This window comes from Heterodontus francisci, chromosome 30, assembly GCF_036365525.1.
Source record: "Heterodontus francisci isolate sHetFra1 chromosome 30, sHetFra1.hap1, whole genome shotgun sequence".
In the NCBI taxonomy this organism is placed as follows: domain Eukaryota; kingdom Metazoa; phylum Chordata; class Chondrichthyes; order Heterodontiformes; family Heterodontidae; genus Heterodontus; species Heterodontus francisci.
The window spans coordinates 63892336-63912540 of record NC_090400.1 but is presented as its reverse complement, the minus strand read 5'-3'; the positions used below and the strand labels follow the sequence as shown (position 1 = coordinate 63912540).

The window sequence follows — 20205 nt, the reverse complement described above, 5'->3', positions numbered from 1 at the left end:
CTGGCAACTGACTCCCACGACTTGTGATCAATGTCACAGGATTTCATGTCGCGTTTGCGGATGTCTTTAAAGCAGAGACATGGACAGCCGGTGGGTCTGATACCAGTGGCGAGCTCGCTGTACAATGTGTCTTTGGGGATCCTGTCATCTTCCATGCGGCTCACATAGCCAAGCCATCTCAAGTGCCGCTGACTCAGTAGTGTGTACAAGCTGGGGATGTTGGCCGCCTCGAGGACTTCTGTGTTGGAGATACGGTCCTGCCACCTGATGCCAAGTATTCTCCGGAGGCAGCGAAGATGGAATGAATTGAGACGTCGCTCTTGGCTGACATATGTTGTCCAGGCCTCGCTGCCGTAGAGCAAGGTACTGAGGACACAGGCTTGATACACTCGGACTTTTGTGTTCCGTGTCAGTGCGCCATTTTCCCACACTCTCTTGGCCAGTCTGGACATAGCAGTGGAAGCCTTTCCCATGCGCTTGTTGATTTCTGCATCTAGAGACAGGTTACTGGTGATAGTTGAGCCTAGGTAGGTGAATTCTTGAACCACTTCCAGAGCGTGGTCGCCAATATTGATGGATGGAGCATTTCTGACGTCCTGCCCCATGATGTTCGTTTTCGTGAGGCTGATGGTTAGGCCAAATTCATTGCAGGCAGACGCAAACCTGTCGATGAGACTCTGCAGGCACTCTTCAGTGTGAGATGTTAAAGCAGCATCGTCAGCAAAGAGGAGTTCTCTGATGAGGACTTTCCGTACTTTGGACTTCGCTCTTAGACGGGCAAGGTTGAACAACCTGCCCCCTGATCTTGTGTGGAGGAAAATTCCTTCTTCAGAGGACTTGAACGCATGTGAAAGCAGCAGGGAGAAGAAAATCCCATATTTCTTGTAAATTTAATCCAAGAACTCTAATAGAAGATCCAAACTTTCATCAGTATCCAACTGATGGGAATTCAGCTTTATTTCTGATTTTACTTCTTGTAGGAAGCACAATGCCAAGGCCATATCTGTTTCCTCTTTGGTAGGGACATAGCCTACATCCACATATGCATTTCATTCTTTCACTGGTCATATGGTTCAGACTCCAAGAACATTGGAGGGTAATCATACCCCAACAAATTACACTTGCTTTTTGTCATTTCTCACAATGTAGTCTTCTTTCTGAAAAATGTTTCTTTTAGCTTTGAACCTTCATCTTTAGGCAACCATTCTCTGCTACCATGTTCTATTCCAAAAAGCCAGTTCATGAGGAATGATACTGGAGCCAATCTTTACTCAGTCTTACAGTTATTTACAGTGTGAAACATTACAAGCATACACCTCCTAATTTAACCACACTACATTTTCAGCAAGTGTCTCCTTTCGATGTGCTCAAACGAAACCCCAATTAATGCCCTCCACCTGCAAATAATTGAACACAATTGATATATAATTAACATGCGTATTACGATGATTTGATGCCAGCTAACACCCTCTCATCAACACGCACAGCTAAACATGCGTTCAGCAGCAGGATGCACCCTCTACTAGGGCTATTTAACAACTACTTTTAGGTTAATTGTCACTGTTGAGTTTGTGGAAGTGCTGTGAGCTTTGTACTGCTACTTAAGGTTGAAGAAGTCTACAGCAAGTGGTGTTGCACGTAGCGAAGACCTATGTTCTGACTTTAAGGGGTCTAGTCAGACAATTTGCTCCCAGTAATGGATGCTAAAGTTACCATCCTCCCTTGGCCTGCAGCATGACATGGAGGTGGAGCAGAGGCAGCACAGAGGAGGACAAACTGCTCGAAGAAGGAGGAGGAGGGCTCTCAGTCGGAGGCCACAGCCATCCAGTGTCTTCAGGGAGAAATTCTTGTTTCTCAACCTCAATGAAGAGCAGTGTGTGCAATGTCACCATTTTACGAAGGAGGTGCTCACTGAAATCTGTCACCAACAGCCTCCAAGCAGGGCGAGGCCGTTGTTGCCAGTGCCTGTAAAGGAACCATGGCCATGATCTTTGTTGCATCGTGATCTTTTCAGGTTGGAGCAAGCAACGTCTCTAACATATCGCAATTCATACAAACATATGAATTAGGAGCAGAAGTAGGCCATTCGGCCCCTAAAGCCTGCTCTGCCATTCAATAAGATCATGGCTGATCAGTTTGTGTTTCGAATTCCACACTCCCATCTACCCCGATAACCCCTGATTCCTTGCCTAACAAGAATCTTTCTATCTCTGCCTTAAAAATATTCATTGACCCCACCTCCATCACCTTCTGAGGCAGAGAGTTCCAAAGTCGTACAATCCTCAGAGAAAAAATGTCTCCTCATCTCTGTCCTAAAAGGGCGACCACTAATTTTAAAACAGTGCCCCCCACTTGATTCGCAAGATCCTTCTAAGATAGCATCAATGATGTTGTTCGAGGGCCTTGATATGGCGTCTAGAAGTTGTCCAAGCTTCACAACTGTACCGAAGCATGGTGAGAACCACTGCCCAATAGACTTTGAGTTTAACGCAGGTCTGATATCACAATACTCAAAAACTCAAGTACGTAATTTACCATTGGCTGAGCTAGCACATTGGATTCAGTAGCTTTTCATCAATGTGAGCTTTTTGGGATAGATAGCTTCCAAGATATGGGAAGTAAGGGACATTTTCCAACACTTCACCATGAATCTCAATTGAAGGTGTTGGATTTAATACACTTGGTGTAGGTTGAGAGAGGATCTAGGTGTTCAGGGCAAGTCCCATGCTCTCGTAGGCTTCGGTAAATACGTCAACTATCTGTTCTTGTTCTTTTTCACAATGAGCACTAACCTGTGCTCAAGTTAGCGCTTTATCATCAGTATTTGAGCCATCATGCCAAAGCAGGGGGTGGCTACTGGATGACAAAGGCTATCCACTGACTACCTGGCTCATAACTCTGGTGTGCAACCCAAGTAAACATGGACAGCATGCATATAACAAGAACCATGCTGCCACATGAAGTGTCATGGAGCAGACAATTGGGGCGTTTACGCAATGCTTCTGTTGCCTTGACTGCTCTGCAGGAGCCCAGCATTACACTCCAGAACATGCATCACAATTCGTCATGTTCTGTTGCATTCCAAACAATTGCGCCACCATGAGGGCATAGTCCTTGCCACCAGCTATACAGGGAGGAGGTGGTGTAGTGGTATTGTCACTGGAATAATAACTCAGAGACCCAGGGTATTGCTCTGGGGATACTGTTTCTAATCCTAGCACGACAGAAGGTGGAATTTGAATTCAATTACTAAATCTGGAATTAAAAGCTAGTTTAATGATGGCCATGAAACCATTGTCAATTGTCGTAAAAACCCATCTGGTTCATATGTCCTTTAGGGAAGGAAATCTGCTGTCCTTACCTAGCCTACATGTGACACCAGACCCACAGCAATGTGGTTGACTCTTAAATGCCCTCTGAGATGGCCTAGCAAGCCACTCAGTTGTATCAAACCGCTACGAAGTCAATAAGGAAGGAAACCAATGGACCACCTGGCATCGAAATAGGCACCGGAAATGACAATGGCAAACCCAGCCCTGTCGACCCTGCAAAGTCCTCCATACAAACATGTGGGGACTTTGTGCCAAAGTTGGGAAAGCCGTCCCACAGACTAGTCAAGCAGCAGCCTGACATAGTCATACTCACTGAATCATATCTTACAAACAATATCCCAGACACCGCCATTACCATCTTTGGGTATGCCCTGTCCCACCGGAAGGACAAACCCAGCAGAGGTGGCGGTACAGTGGTATACAGTCCGGAGGGAGTTGCCCTGGGAGTACTCAACATCAACTCTGGACTCCATTATGCCTCATGGCATCAGGTCAAACATGGGCAAGAAAACCTCCTGCTGATTAACACCTACCGCCCTCCCTCAGCTGATGAATCAATACTCCTCCATGTTGAACACCACTTGGAGGAAGCACTGAGGGTGGCAAAGGCGCAGAATGTACTCTGGGTGGGGAACTTCAATATCCATCACCAAGACTGGCTCATTAACACCATTACTGACCGAGCCCTGCAGGACATAGCTGCTAGACTGGGTCTGCGGCAGCTGGTGAGGGAACCAACACAAGGGAAAAGCATACTTGACCTCGTCCTCACCAATTTGCCTGTCACAGATACATCTGTCCATGACAGTATTGGTAGCAGTAACCACTGCACAGTCCTTGTGGAGACAAAGTCCCATCTTCACATTGAGGATACTCTCCATTACGTTGTGTGGCACTACCACCATGCGAAATGGGATAGACTTTGAACAAATCTGGGCATCCATGAGGCACTGTGGGCCATCAACAGCAGAATTGTACTCAACCACAATCTGGCCCGGCATATCCTCACTCTACCATTACCATCAAGCCGGGGATCAACTCTGGTTCAATGAACAACGTAGGAGGGCATGCTAGGAGTGACACCAGGCATACCTCAAAATGTGGTGTCAACCTGGTGAAGCTACAACCCAAGACTACTTGCGTGCAAAACAGCGTAAGCAGCATGCAATAGACAGAGCTAAGCGATCCCACAACCAACGGATCAGATCTAAGCTCTGCAGTCCTGCCATATCCAGTCGTGAATGGTGGCGGACAATTAAACAACTAACAGGAGGAGATGGCTCCACAAATATCCCCATCCCCCATGATAGGGGAGCCCAACAATCTTCAGCCAGAAGTGCCGAGTGGATGATCCATCTTGGCCTCCTCCTGAAGTCCCCAGCATCACAGATGCCAGTCTTCAGCCAATCTGATTCACTCCACGTTATATCAAGAAATGACTGAAGGCACTAGATGCTGCAAAGGCGATGGGCCCTGACAACATTCCGACAATAGTACTGAAGACCTGTGCTCCAGAACTTGCCCCGCCCCTAGCCATGCTGTTCCAGTACAGCTACATCACTGTCAACTACCTGGCAATGTGGAAAATTGCCCAGATATGTCCTGTACACAAAAAGCAGGACAAATCCAACCCAGTCAATTAGCACCCTATCAGTCTACTCAGGATCATCAAAAAAGTGAGGGAAGATGTCCTAGGCAATGCTATCAAGCGGCACTTGATTAGCAATAACCTGTTTAGTGATGCTCAGTTTGGGTTCCTCCAGGGCCACTCAGCTCCTGACCTCATTACAGCCTTGGCTCAAACATGGACAAAAGAGCTGAACTCAAGAGGTGAGGTGAGAGTGATTGCCCTTGACATCAAGGCAGCATTTGACTGAGTATGGCATCAAGGAGCCCTATCAAAAATGGACACAATGGGAATCAAGGGGAAAACACTCTGCTGTCATACCTAGCGCAAAGGAAGATGGTTGTGATTGTTGGAGGTCAATTATCTCAGCTCCAGGACATCACTGCAAGGGTTCCTCAGGGTAACAGGATATAGATCAACTGGGAAAGTGGGCAAGGGATTGGCAAATGGAATTTAATGCAGACATGTGTAAAGTGATGCATTTTGGGAAGTTAAACCAGGGCAGGACGTATACAGTGAATGGCAGGGCCCTGGGGAGTGTTGTTGAGCAGAGACACCTTGGGGTGCAAGTACATAGTTCCCTGAAAGTGGCAGCACAGGTAGACAGGGTGGTGAAGGCGGCGTATGGCATGCTTGCCTTCACTGGCTGAGGCATTGAGTACAAGAGTTGGGACGTCATGGTAGTTGTACATGACGTTGGTTAGGCCGCGTTTGGAGTACTGTGTGCAGTTCTGGTCGCCGCACTACAGGAAAGATGTGATTAAGCTAGAAAGGGTGCAGAAAAGATTCACAAGGATGTTGCCTGGTTTGGAGGGCTTGAGTTATAAAGAGAGATTGGATAGGCTGGGTCTGTTTTCCCTGGAGCGAAGGAGGCTGCGAGGGGACATGATAGAGGTATATAAAATTATGAGAGGAATAGATAGGGTAGATAGCCAGAGTCTGTTCCCCATGGTAGGGGTGACTAAAACTAGAGGGCATAGATTTAAGGTGAGAGGGAGGAGGTTTAAAGGGGATCAAAGGCGTAAATCTTTCACACAAAGAATAGTGGGTATCTGGAATGAGCTGCCTGAGGAGGTGGTGGAGGCAGGAACAGTAGTGACATTTAAGAGGCATCTAGACAGGTACTTGAATGAGCAAGGAATAGAGGGATATGGAATTAATGCAGGCAGATGGGATTAGTATAGATAGGCATTATGGTTGGCATGGACGCGGTGGGCCGAAGGGCCTGTTTCTATGCTGTACGACTCTATGACTCTAGTGTCCTGGACCCATCCATCTTCAGCTGCTTCATCAATGACCTTCCTTCAATCATAAGGTCAGAAGTGGGGATGTTCACTGATGATTGCACAATGTTCAGCACGATTTGCGACTCCTCAGATGGTGAAGCAGCCCGTGTCCATATGCAGAAAGACCTGGACAACATCAAGGCTTAGGCTGACAAGTGGCAAGTAACGTTCATGCCAGGCAATGACCATCTCAAACAAGACAGAATCTAACCATCCCCCTTTGATGTTCAATAGCATTACCATCACAGAATCCCCCATTGTCAACCTCCTGGGGGGGGGGGGGGGCGGTCACCATTGACCAGAAACTGAACTGGACCAGCCACATAAATTCTGTGGCTACAAGAGCAGGTCAGAGGCTGGGAATCCTGTGGCGAGTAACTCACCTCCTGTCTCCCTAATGCCTGTCCACCATCTACAAGGCACAAGACAGGGTTGTGATGGAATACTCTCAACTTGCCTGGATGGTGCAGTTCCAACACTCATGAAGCTCAACACCATCCAGGACAATGCAGCTCGCCTGATTGACAGCCCATCCACCACCTTCAACATTCACTCCCTCCACCACCACTGACGCCCAGTAGCAGCAGTATGTACCATATACAAGATGCAAGCAGCATCGCACCGTGGCTGCTACTACAGCACCTTCCAAACCCGCAACCTCTACCACCTAGAAGGATTTGGGCAGCAGATGAATGGGAACACCATCTGCAAGTTCCCGTCCAAGCCATACACCATCCTGACTTGGAACTATATTGCCATTCCTTCACTATTGCTGGGTCAAAATCCTGGAACTCTCTTCCTAACAGCACTGTTGGTGTACCTACATCCCAACGACTGCAGCGGTTCAAGGCAGCTCACCACCACCTTCTCAAGGGACAAGTTGAGTGAGTGGACTAATGCATGGCAGATGCAGTATAATGTGGATAAATGTGAGAGTATCCACTTCGGTAGCAAAAACAGGAAGGCAGATTATTATCTGAACGGCTATAAACTGAGAGAGGGGAAAATGCAACAAGACCTGGGTGTTCTTGTACACCAGTCGCTGAAGGTAAGCAAGCAGGTGCAACAGGCGGTAAAAAAGGCAAATGGTATGTTGGCCTTCATAGTGAGAGGATTCGAGTACAGGAGCAGGGATGTCTTGCTGCAATTATACAGGGCCTTGGTGAGGCCACACTTGGAATATTGCGTGCAGTTTTGGTCTCCTTATCTGAGGAAGGATGTTCTTGCTATAGAGGGAGTGCAGCGAAGGTTTACCAGACTGATTCCTGGGATGGTGGGACTGACGTATGAGGAGAGATTGAGTTAGTTAGGATTATATTTGCTGGAGTTCAGAAGAGTGAGGGGGGATCTCATAGAAACCTAAAAATTCTAACAGGAGTTTACAGGGTAGATGCAGGAAGGATGTTCCCGATGGTGGGGGAAGTCCAGAACCAGGGGTCATAGTCTAAGGATACTGGGTAAACCTTTCAGGACTGAGATGAGGAGAAATTTCTTCACGTAGAGAGTGGTGAGCCTGTGGAATTTGCTACCACAGAAAGCAGTTGAGGACAAAACATTGTATGTTTTCAAGAAGGAGTTAGATATAGCTCTTGGGTCTAAAGGGATCAAAGGGTATGGGGCGAAAGCGGGAACATGTTACTGAGTTGGATAATCAGCCATGATTATCAGCCATGTTTCTATGAGTCTTTGGAATTCTCTTCCTCAAAAGGTGGTGGAAGCAGAGTCTTTGAATATTTTTAAGGCAGAGGTAAATAGATTCTTGATAAGCAAGGGGGTGGAAGGTTATTGGGGGTAGGTGGAAATGCGGAGTAATCAGTTCTGCCGTGAACTTATTGAATGACGGAGCAGGCTCGAAGGGCCAAATGGCCTACTCCTGCTCCTAATTTGTATGTTGGTATGGACAGGCAATAGCAAGGGCACTGAAGGAATGGAATTGGTGGGAGGATAAATGCTGTTGTCCTGAGAGAGGACAGCAGGTTCATGCTCCATGGAGCCACTGCCAGTTCCCCGGTGTGGCACCTCAGCAATCCTGGTACTCTGCTGGAGCACAGATAGCTGAACTGCTATGCAATCCTGCAAGCCCCTTTGAGCGCTGCTATCCGCGGCCATGATGGCTACTGTCTGAGTCTGCATGGCACAAAGCTAGGCTTGCATGGTAACAAACTGAGATTTCATGACTTCAGTCTGAGCTTCCATGCAGCACTCAGACGTTGGGTGGCTACTGCTTGTGCTGCAATGGAAGCAGAGACATTGGCCATCAGACATTATATCACGGCTGGGTCCACAAGTTGTCACCAGTTCTACGCTGGAAGGAATGGGCTCCAAGCTCTGTGCGAAACCCTGTGCGAAGTTGGTGCTGGACTCCTCCATGCTCCTTGGCAGTGGCAGAGGCTTCCTGGCAGGCTCGCCAATGTACAAAGCATTTCATTGTGCATGCCTATCAGCCTTTTACTGTACTCCTCCCCATCACAGTCCTCATCTGGTTCCTCTGCATCAGAACTCATCTGCGACCTCGCCTTCTGGAAAGCAGGCACCTGCACTACCCTTTCCCTCTTGGCTGCATGTCACTTGTGCCTGACTCATCACATGTAGATCTGGCTTCCATGCCATCCTTTAAAGTACTTGCGGTGCCAGTGCCTGATTTTGTATTTGTGAGTTTCAGCGCGACTGATGGTATTTCTTCATCATCAATCTCTTCTTTCTTTTGCACTTCATGATCCTGCACCACTGCCTGGCCAGGTGGTAGTTCTTGGGTATCTGAATGGAAGACACAGCGTAGGCTTGCAGTGTGTGAAGTTGCAGAAAGCAAGAGGTGCATGGTTACACCATCTGCAGCTTGGAAATCAGAAGAAATTGTATAATGAGAGGGAAGTGGGATGTAAGAAGGAGGATTAGACGGGAATATACTGTCATCTTTGATCCTTTCAGCCTCGCTGCTGGCCACAGCCTCATTCATGACTGCGCCAAGGATGGTGACCACCATCTGCTTCATCAGGTGAGGACATGCAGCTACACCTATCCTCCAATGGTTAGATGATACAGCCTTTGGTTGTGTGCCACCTTGTGCTAGAAGAGAGATGGAAGTGTGTGACCGAGGGTGCTGCAATGTGTTGGGTGGCGTGATTGTCATAGTTGAATAGCTCGCTGTAGCGTGTGCAAGGTATGAGATGTGGGTGTGAGGCTTGCGACACTGTTAAGTATGTGAGTGTGAGGTGAAGCTATGAATATGAGGTACGATTGTGATTGATGAGATTGTTGGTAGGTGAGTGTTGGGCTGTGGTGCATTGAGCACTGTGTGTGTGGTTAGGGGTGCAATTGATGGAGTGTGACATTTGAAGATGCATTTGCTTGTGTGAAGTCATTGAATTTCTTCCCACACTGCATCCGGCTCCTTGGGGCTACATACCTGGCAATGACTGCATGGCTACCTGCTCCCATTGCCTTCTCAGAGTTTTAACTAGCCCCTCGTAGATAGAGGACCTCTCTACTCTGTGCACCTCCTGCACCAAGGCCTCCAGTGCTGCTTTGGAGAACCATGGATCCCGCTCTCTGCCATATTGTGCAATTCCTACGTCTTTTCCAGGTATAAGTCATTTCTGCAATGAATTCCAGCACATGTTCCAGCCAAAATGTAACTCCTCCCTCCTTTAAGAGATGCAGGCTTGTCTCTTCCTTTATTCATTCAAGGGATGTAAGCATCGCCGCAAGGCCAGCAATTATTGCCCATCCCTACTTGCCCTTGATAAGTAGTTTTAAACAGTGCAGGCTAGCTTGAACTTATAATAGCTTCTCACAATTTGGCAACCCCTACTCATACGTGTAGTTACTCAACAGCATGCATATCATCAGCTGCATGCTGCAATTCATGTAAATGAGCAGCCAGCATGCAATTTTTGAGCTGCCTGCATTGGAACAAATGGGCACGGATTAATCGTGCATTGTGAACATAGTGCCCAATTCTGGGCCTTATCCAATTTTTCCACCTAAATGTAAGAGATTTAGAACAGAGGGCAGGGGAAACCACTTTACACAGAGAGTTGAGGGGCTGTGAAATTCACTTTCATGGTTAATGGTATACAGTTGGACGAAGGAAAATGGAAACAGGCAGGTAAACTGTGATTAAGACTATTTGCTTACATGGAAGGTAAGCACTGACATGGACTTTCTTCTTTGGCCTCCTTATCTCGAGAGACAATGGATACGCGCCTGGAGGTGGTCAGTGGTTTGTGAAGCAGCGCCTGGAGTGGCTATAAAGGCCAATTCTAGAGTGACAGGCTCTTCCACAGGTGCTGCAGAGAAATTTGTTTGTCGGGGCTGTTGCACAGTTGGCTCTCCCCTTGCGCCTCTGTCTTTTTTCCTGCCAACTACTAAGTCTCTTCGACTCGCCACATTTTAGCCCCGTCTTTATGGCTGCCCGCCAGCTCTGGCGAACGCTGGCAACTGACTCCCACGACTTGTGATCAATGTCACAGGATTTCATGTCGCGTTTGCAGACGTCTTTAAAGCGGAGACATGGACGGCCGGTGGGTCTGATACCAGTGGCGAGCTCGCTGTACAATGTGTCTTTGGGGATCCTGTCATCTTCCATGCGGCTCACATGGCCAAGCCATCTCAAGTGCCGCTGACTCAGTAGCGTGTACAAGCTGGGGATGTTGGCCGCCTCGAGGACTTCTGCGTTGGAGATACGGTCCTGCCACCTGATGCCAAGTATTCTCCGGAGGCAGCGAAGATGGAATGAATTGAGACGTCGCTCTTGGCTGACATACGTTGTCCAGGCCTCGCTGCCATAGAGCAAGTTACTGAGGACACAGGCTTGATACACTCGGACTTTTGTATTCCGTGTCAGTGCGCCATTTTCCCACACTCTCTTGGCCAGTCTGGACATAGCAGTGGAAGCCTTTCCCATGCGCTTGTTGATTTCTGCATCGAGAGACAGGTTACTGGTGATAGTTGAGCCTAGGTAGATAAACTCTTGAACCACTTCCAGAGTGTGGTCGCCAATATTGATGGATGGAGCATTTCTGACGTCCTGCCCCATGATGTTTGTTTTCATTGCAGGCAGCCGCAAACCTGTCGATGAGACTCTGCAGGCACTCTTCAGTGTGAGATGTTAAAGCAGCATCGTCAGCAAAGAGCAGTTCTCTGATGAGGACTTTCCGTACTTTGGACTTCGCTCTTAGACGGGCAAGGTTGAACAACCTGCCCCCTGATCTTGTGTGGAGGAAAATTCCTTCTTCCGAGGACTTGAACACATGTGAAAGCAGCAGGGAGAAGAAAATCCCAAAAAGAGTGGGTGCGAGAACACAGCCCTGTTTCACGCCACTCAGGATAGGAAAGGGCTCTGATGAGAAGCCACCATGTTGAATTGTGCCTTTCATGTTGTCATGGAATGAGGTGATGATACTTAGTAGCTTTGGTGGGCATCCAATCTTTTCTAGTAGTCTGAAGAGGCCACGTCTGCTGACGAGGTCAAAGGCTTTGGTGAGATCAATGAAAGCAATGTAGAGGGGCATCTGTTGTTCACGGCATTTCTCCTGTATCTGACGAAGGGAGAACAGCAGGTCAACGGTCGATCTCTCTGCACGAAAGCCACACTGGTTGGGTCAAATGGCCTGTTTCCATGTTGTAATCTCAGTGTACTTCTATGAATAATGGATACCTGAACAAAATACCACAAGACAACTGGCACCATGGAACTGTACCTCTGAATTACCATCCTTAAGAAAGGATGGGAATAGACAAAGGAGGAAGAAGAAAGAAAAACAGCAGCTGTGGTCTAGTGTGCTGCCTAGCTGGCACTGAATGAAGTCAGTGCCCTCCTTCAACTCGCTATATTATCTAGGAAAAGCACTGATACAATTGAAAATAATCTAAGATAATCATCATCCATACAGTACAAGGAGAAACTCAATGTTAAGTTATGCAAATTAATAGACTTTTAAGGTGGATCTCTATTTTACCATGCAGGTGCAGTTTCCTTTTGGTCTTCTGGTATGTGCATACACTGTTTCAGTATTGTTACCTGGCCTGTCGCCTCTCTTTTGGAAGGGTTCGTTTAGCAATTTGTTCTCTGAAGAGGTGAGACCATGGCTGTGGAAATCGTACTGAAAAAAAAACAAAGTTCAGTGTGCAAGACTTCCTGGACAAATTCAGGGCAGGTGTAAAATGTAGTCAGTATCTCTATTGGCCCCAAAACTGCCAATGTGCCTGCTTTATAATTCTATGCAGTTCCTTAATCTGATTATGGATAGCAAGTGCATTATTCTTTGAACTACCCACAGCAGCTGAAAAGTCTTGCTTCCAGTGACTTGAAGTATGTTTAAAAATAATGTATTTTTTCAAAGCTTTCTGTGGGATTAACAGCAACAACTCATTTATATAGCACCTTTGATGTAATAAAACACCCCATGGCGCTTCACAGGGCATTATAAAACAAGATATGACACTGAGCCACAAAAGGAGATTTTAGGTCAGATGACCAAAGCTTGGTCAAATAGGTAGGTTTGAAGGAGTGTCATAAAGGAAGGAAAAAAGGGTAGAGAAGCAGAGAGGTTTAGGGAGGGAATTATAGAGTTTAAGGCCTAGGTGGTTGGTGGCAGAGCCACGTACGTTGAGGTGATTAAAATCGGGGATACTTAAATGACCAGAATGAGATGAGTGCAGATATCATTGGATAGACATATGGATGAAAATGGAATAGTTTAGGTCAGATGGTTTCACAGGTCGGCGCAACATCGAGGGCCGAAGGGCCTGTACTGCGCTGTAATGTTCTATCTCAGAGGGTTGTGGGACTGGAGGAGATTACAGAGATAGGGAGGGTGAGGCCATGGAGAGATTGAAAACAAAGGTGAGAATTTATAAAATGAGGCTTTGCTTGATGGGGTGCCAATGTAGGTCAACGAGCACAAGGGCGATGAGTAAACGGACTTGCTGTGAATAAGGACAAGGGCAACAGAGATTTGGATGACGTCAGGTTGACAGAGGATAGAATATTAGAGGTGGGCCTGGATTGCTTGGAATAGTCAATTCTAGAGGAACAAATGCATTGATGAGGGTTTCTGCAGCTGATGAAATGAGACGGGGCGGATTCAGTTGATGTTACAAAGGTAGAAATAGGTGTGTGGATAATGGTATGTGGATATGTGGTTGGAAGCTCACTCGGGGTCAAATATGACACCAAGGTAGCGAACAGTCTGGCTCAGCCTCAGACAGTTGCCAGGGAAAGGGATTAAGTTAGTAGCTAGGGAATGGAGTTTGTAGCAGTGACCGAAGACAATGGCTTCGGTCTTCCCAATGATTAGTCGGAGAAAAGTTTTGCTCATCCAGTACTGGATGTCAGACAAGCAGTGTGATAATTTAGCACAGTGGAGGAGTCAAGAGAGGTGGTGGTACGGTAGAAAGGGTGGTGTCAGCGTGCAAGTGAAAACTAACACTGTTTTCGGATAATATTGCCAAGTGGCAGCATGTAGATGAGAAATAGGAGGGAGCCAAGGATATGTCCTTAGAGCACACCAGAGGTGATGGTGTAGGAGCAGGAAGAGAAGCAATTGCAAATGATTCTCCGGCAACGATTAGATAGATAAGAACGGAACCAGGTGAGTGCAGTCCCACCAAGCTAGGCAACAGTGGAGAGGCATTGGAGGAGGTTAGTGTGGTCAACAGTGTCAAATGCTGCACTCAGGTCAAGAAGGATGAGAAGGGATGGTTTACCTTTGTCACATTTACATAGGATGTCATTTGTGGCATTCATGGCAAAACAAACAAACCACTATGCTGATTGGTGATACCTGACGAACAAAACTAGACAAAGTCCATGAAAACTGACCTCGAGTTGGATCCAGTACTGTAAATACTTCACTGTCCTGCTTGTTTAATTTCTTGTAGAGGCTTGTGTAGAAATGTTGTTTGATCACTTTCTGAAACTGCTGAGTTGTCAGTGCAGGAGCTTGGGATCTTAGCATCATATCCACCTCACCTGGCTGGGAGAGAAATTGGTTATGATCCAAGGTAATTTGTTCCATTCAAGTGAGTAATACTTTGTATTCTCAATCAATTTTAACATATAACGGGTCGATTTTAATTAACCTTCACCGTTGGGGCCTTCCTCATGGGGGCAGCCCAGGCACCTGCCTGTTTCAAGCAGAAGCAATGTTGTAATCTGCGAATCAGGATCCTTTGGCGTACAAAGACACCTGATGCAATCTTAAGGAACCAATCAGAGAAGCTAGTGCTGTGCCCACTTTGTCCATTGGTACCAGCCATGATATACTTGAATGGCAGAACAGGCTCAGAGGAGCAGGAGTAGGCCATTTAGCCCATCAAGCCTGCTCCATCATTCAATACAATCATGGCTCATCATCCACTTCAATGCCTTTTTCCCCACACTATCCCCAGATCCCTTTATGTCATTGGTATTTAGAAATCTGTCAACTGCTTTAAACATACTCAATGATGGAGCTTCCACAGCCCTCTGTGGTAGAGAATTCCAAAGATTCACAACCCTCTGAGTAAAGAAATTTCTCCTCATCTCGGTCCTAAGTGGCTTCTCTCTTATTGTGAAATTGTGTCCCCTGGTTCTAGACTCAACCAGGGAAAATATCTTACCTGCATCTATCCTGTCTATCTCTTTCAGCTACCCTGTCTATCTCTTTAAGTATTTTGTAGGTTTCAATTCGATCACCTCTCATTCTTTGAAACTCTACAGAATACAGGCCCAGTTTCCCCAATCTCTCTTCATAGGACAGTCCCGCAATCCCGGGAACAAGTCTGGCAATAATATCCTTCCTAAGGTAAGGGGACCAAAACTGCACACAGTACTCCAGGTGCGGTCTAACCAAGGTTCTATGCAATTGAAACAAGATTTCACTACTCCTGTACTCAAATCCTCTTACGATAAAGGCTAACATACCATTAACCTTCTAAATTGCTTGCTGCACCTGCATGTTAGCTTTCAGTGACTTATTGATGAGGACACCCAGGTCCCTTTGTACATCTACACTTTCTTATCTCTTACCATTTAAGAAATACTCTGCACATCTATTCCTCCTACCAAAGTGGATAACCTTACATTTTTCCACATTATATTCCATCTGCCATCTTCTTGCCCATTCACTTCGCCTCTCCAAATCCCCTTGAAGCCCATTTGCATCTTCCTCACAACACACATTCCCACCTAGTTTTCTGTCATCTGCGCACTTGGAAATATTATATTTTGTCCCCACATCCAAATAATTGATATATATTGTGAACAGCTGGGGCCCCAAGTACTGATCCTTGTGTTACCCCAATAGTCACAGCTTGCCAATGCGAGAATGACCAGTTTGTTCCTATTCTGTTTTCTGCCCGTTAACCAATCCTTAATCCATGCCAGTATATTACCTCCAATCCCATGTACTTTAATTTTGCTAACCAACCTCTTTTGGGGGACTTTATCAAAAGCTTCTGAAAATCCAAGTATACTACATCCACCAACTTCCCTTTATGAATTCAAGTTAGTACCATCTTCAAAAAACTCCAACAGGTTCGTCAAACATGATTTCCCATTCCCAACGAGAAAGGATGCACTGCTAGACCTGGTTCTTGGGAATGAGGTGGACCAAGTGGATCAAGTATAAGTAGGACAGCATTTAGGGGATAGTGATCATTGTATCATAAGGTTTAGGCTGACTAGGGAAAAGGACAAAGAGAAATCCAGGGTAAGAATAATTAACTGGGGGAAGGCCAACTTCAATGGGGTAAGTATGGAGCTGGGGCAAATAAATTGGAGTCAAAAGCTGGCAGGAAAATCGACAGATGAACAATGGACTAACTTCAAAGAAGAGATAGTTCGGGCACAGTTGAAGTATGTTCCTTCGAAGGGGAAAAGTAGGGCAAACAAATCCAGAGCTCCCTGGATGACAAAAGAGATAGAGATTAAGATAAAGAAGAAAAAGTGTGCTTATGACAGATGCCAGATGGAAAATACTATTGAGAACCAGGCTGAATATAGAAGGTCCAGAGGGGAAGTGAAAAAGCAAATAAGGGAAGCAAAGAGAGAGCATGAAAAGAGCCTTGCAGCTAGCATTAAAGGAAATCCCAAAGTTTTCTAATGGCATATAAATAATAAAAGGGTGGTAAAAGGAGGAGTGGGACCGATTAGGGACCAGAAAGGGGATTTACACACGGAGGCAGAGGGCATAGCTGAGGTATTAAATGAATATTTTGCATCTGTCTTTACCAAGGAAGATGATGCAACCCAGGCAATGTTGGAAGAGGAGGTATGTCAGACACTAGAGGGGTTTAAAATTGATAAAGAGGAAGTATTAGATAGGCTGTCTGTACCTAAAGTGGACCAGATGAGATGCATCCAAGGATACTGAGGGAAGTGAGGGTGGAAATCGCAGAAGCACTGGTCATAATTTTTCAGTCTTCCTTAGACTCGGGCGTGGTGCCAGAGGACTGGAGAATTGCAAACACTACACCCTTGTTCAAAAAAGGGTGTAAAGATAAGCCCAGCAACTACAGGCCAGTCAGTTTAATTTCGGTGAAGGGAAAACTTCTAGAAAAAATAATTCAGGACAAAATCAATAGTCACATGAACAAATGCGAGTTAATGAAGGAAAGCCAGCATTTAAGGGACAATCATGTTTAACTAACTTGCTGGAGTTTTCTGAGGAGGTAACAGAGAGGGTTGATGAGAGCAATGCTGTCAATGTGGTGTACATGGACTTTCAAATGGCATAAGGGGATTAGATTAGAGATACAGCACTGAAACAGGCCCTTCGGCCCACCGAGTCTGTGCCGACCATCAGCCACCCATTTATACTAATCCCATATTCCTATCAAACATCCCCACCTGTCCCTATATTTCCCTACCACCTACCTATACTAGTGACAATTTATAATGGCCAATTTACCTACCAACCTGCAAGTCTTTTGGCTTGTGGGAGGAAACCGGAGCACCCGGAGAAAACCCACGCAGACACAGGGAGAACTTGCAAACTCCACACAGGCAGTACCCAGAATCGAACCCGGGTCCCTGGAGCTGTGAGGCTGTAGTGCTAACCACTGCGCCACTGCGGTAGCGAAGTGGTATTGTCACTGGACTAGTAACCCAGAGATCCAGGGTATTGCTCTCGGGATATGGGTTCAAATCCACCATAACAGAAGATAAAATTTGAATTCAATTAATAAATCTGGAATTAAAAGCTAGTCTAATGATGGCCATGAAATGATTGCTGTAAAAACCCATCTGGTTCACTATTGTCGGTTAGGGAAGAAATTCTGCTGTCCTTACCTGGTTTGGCCTACATGTGACTCCAGACCCACAGCAATGTGGTTGACTCTGAAATGCTCTCTGAAATGGCCGAGCTAGCCACTCAGTTGTATCTAACTGCTACGACGTTAATAAAAAGAATGAAACCAGATGGACCACCCGGCATTGACCTAGGCACTGGAAACAACAACAGCAAACCCAGCCCTGTCGACCCTGCTAAGTCCTCCATACTAACATGTGGAGGCTTGTGCCAAAGTTGGGAAAGCTGTCCCACAGACTAGTCAAGCAATAGCCTGACATAGTCATACTGACAGAATCTTACATTACAGACAATGTCCCAGACACCACCATCACCATCCCCAGGTATGTCCTGTCCCACCGGCAGGACAGACCCAGCAGAGGTGGTGGCACAGTGGCATACAGTCCGGAGGGAGTTGCCCTGGGAGTCCTCAACATCGACTCTGGGCCCCATGAAATCTCATGGCATCAGGTCAAACATGGGCAAGGAAATCTCCTGCAAATTACCACCTACTGCCCTCCCTCAGCTGATGAATCAGTACTCCTCCATGTTGGAGGAAGCACTGAGGGTGGCAAGGGCGCAGAATGTACTCTGGATGGGGGACTTCAATGTCCATCATCAAGAGTGGCTCGGTAGCACCACAACTGACTGAGCTGGCTGAGTCCTAAAGAACATAGCTGCTAGACTGGGTATGTGGCAGGTAGTGAGGGAAAAATATACTTGACCTTGCCCTCACCAATCTGCCTGCTGCAGATGCATCTGCCCATGACAGTATTGGTAGGAGTGACCACTGCACAGCAGAGACGAAGTCCTGCCTTCACATTGAAGATACCCTCCATCGTGTTGTGTGGCAGTAGCACTGTGCTAAATGGGATAGATTAAGAACAGATCGAGCAAAGCAAATCTGGGCATCCATGAGGTGTTGTGGGCCAACTTCAGAAGCAGAATTGTATTCAACCACAATCTGTAACCTCATGGCCTGGCATATTCCCCATTCTACTGTTACCACCAAGCCAGGAGACCAACCCTGGTTCAATGAAGAGTGCAGAAAAGCATGCGAGGAGCAGCACTAGGCCATGCATACCTCAAAAGGAGGTGTCAACCTGGTGAAGCTACAACACAGGACTTTTTTTTAATTCATTCATGGGATGTGGGCGTCACTGGCTATGCCAGCATTTATTGCCCATCCCTAATTGCCCTTGAGAAGGTGGTGGTGAGCTGCCTTCTTGAACCGCTGCAGTCCATGTGAGGTAGGTACACCCACAGTGCTGTTAGGGAGGGAGTTCAGGATTTTGTCCCAGCAAGTGAAGGAATGGCGATATAGTTCCAAGTCAGGATGGTGTGTGACTTGGAGGAGAACTTGCAGGTGGTGATGTTCCCATGCATCTGCTGCTCTTGTCCTTCGAGGTGGTAGAGGTCACGGGTTTGGAAAGTGCTGTCGAAGGAGCCTTGGTGCATTGCTGCAGTGCATCTATAGATGGTACACACTGCTGCTACTGTGCGTCGGTGGTGGAGGGAGTGAACGTTAGTGGATGGTGTGCCAATCAAGCGGGCTGCTTTGTTCTGGATGGTGTCAAGCTTCTTGAGTGTTGTTGGAGCTGCACCCATCCAGGTTAATGGAGAGTATTCCATCACAGTCCTGATTTGTGCCTTGTAGATGGTGGACAGGCTTTGGGGAGTCAGGAGGTGTTACTCGTCGCAGGATTCCTAGTCTCTGGCCTGCTCTTGTAGCCACGGTATTTATATGACTACTCCAGTTCAGTTTCTGGTCAATGGTAACCCCTACGATGTTGATAGTTGGGGATTTAGCGATGGTAATGCCATTGAATGTCAAGGGGAGATGGTTAGATTCTCTCTTGTTGGAGATGGTCATTGCCTGGCACTTGTGTGGCGCGAATGTAACTTGCCACTTATCAGCCCAAGCCTGCATATTGTCCAGGTTTTGCTGCATTTGTACACGGACTACTTCAGTATCTGAGGAGTCACGAATGGTGCTGAGCATTGTGCAATCATCAGCGAACATCCCCACTTCTGACTTTATGATTGAAGGAAGGTCATTGATGAAGCAGCTGAAGATGGTTGGGCCGAGGACACTACTCTGAGGAACACCTGCAGTGATGTCCTGGAGCTGAGATGATTGACCTCCAACAACAAAAACCATCTTCCTTTGCGTCAGGTCAGACTCCAACCAGCGGAGAGTTTCCCCCCGATTCCCATTGACTCCAGTTTTGCTCGGGCTCCTTGATGCCATCCTTGGTCAAATGCTGCCTTGACGTCAAGGGCAGTCACTCTCACCTCACCTCTTGAGTTCAGCTCTTTTGTCCATGTTTGAACCAAGGCTGTAATGAGGTCAGGAGCTGAGTGATCCTGGCGCAAGCCAAACTGAGTGTCACTAAGCAGGTTATTGCTAAGCAAGTGCTGCTTGATGGCACTGTTGATGACACCTTCCATCACTTTACTGATGATTGAGAGTAGACTAATGGGGCGGTAATTGGTCAGGTGGGACTTGTCCTGCTTTTTGTGTACAGGACATACCTGGACAATTTTCCACATTGCTGGGTAGATGCCAGTGTTGTAGCTGTACAGGAACAGCTTGGCTAGGGGCGCGGCAGGTTCTGGAGCACAGTACTATTGCTGGAAGATTGTCAGGGCCCATAGCCTTTGCAGTATCCAATGCCTGCAGTCGT

General features: G+C 46.8%; 1 protein-coding gene across 9 annotated transcripts in view; it reads right to left on the bottom strand.

Moving 5' to 3' along the window:
* The window catches only part of LOC137346878 (uncharacterized), a 398647-nt gene that overhangs the window by 129935 nt on the left and 248507 nt on the right, over positions 1–20205 (bottom strand). For all 9 annotated transcript variants that reach the window (XM_068010837.1, XM_068010836.1, XM_068010841.1 and 6 more), the window contains 2 exons: positions 14071–14224; positions 12268–12349 (listed from right to left, as the gene is read on the bottom strand). In XM_068010837.1, coding sequence (XP_067866938.1) covers positions 12268–12349; positions 14071–14224 — 236 coding nt within the window. The remainder of the gene's footprint in view (positions 1–12267; positions 12350–14070; positions 14225–20205) is intronic.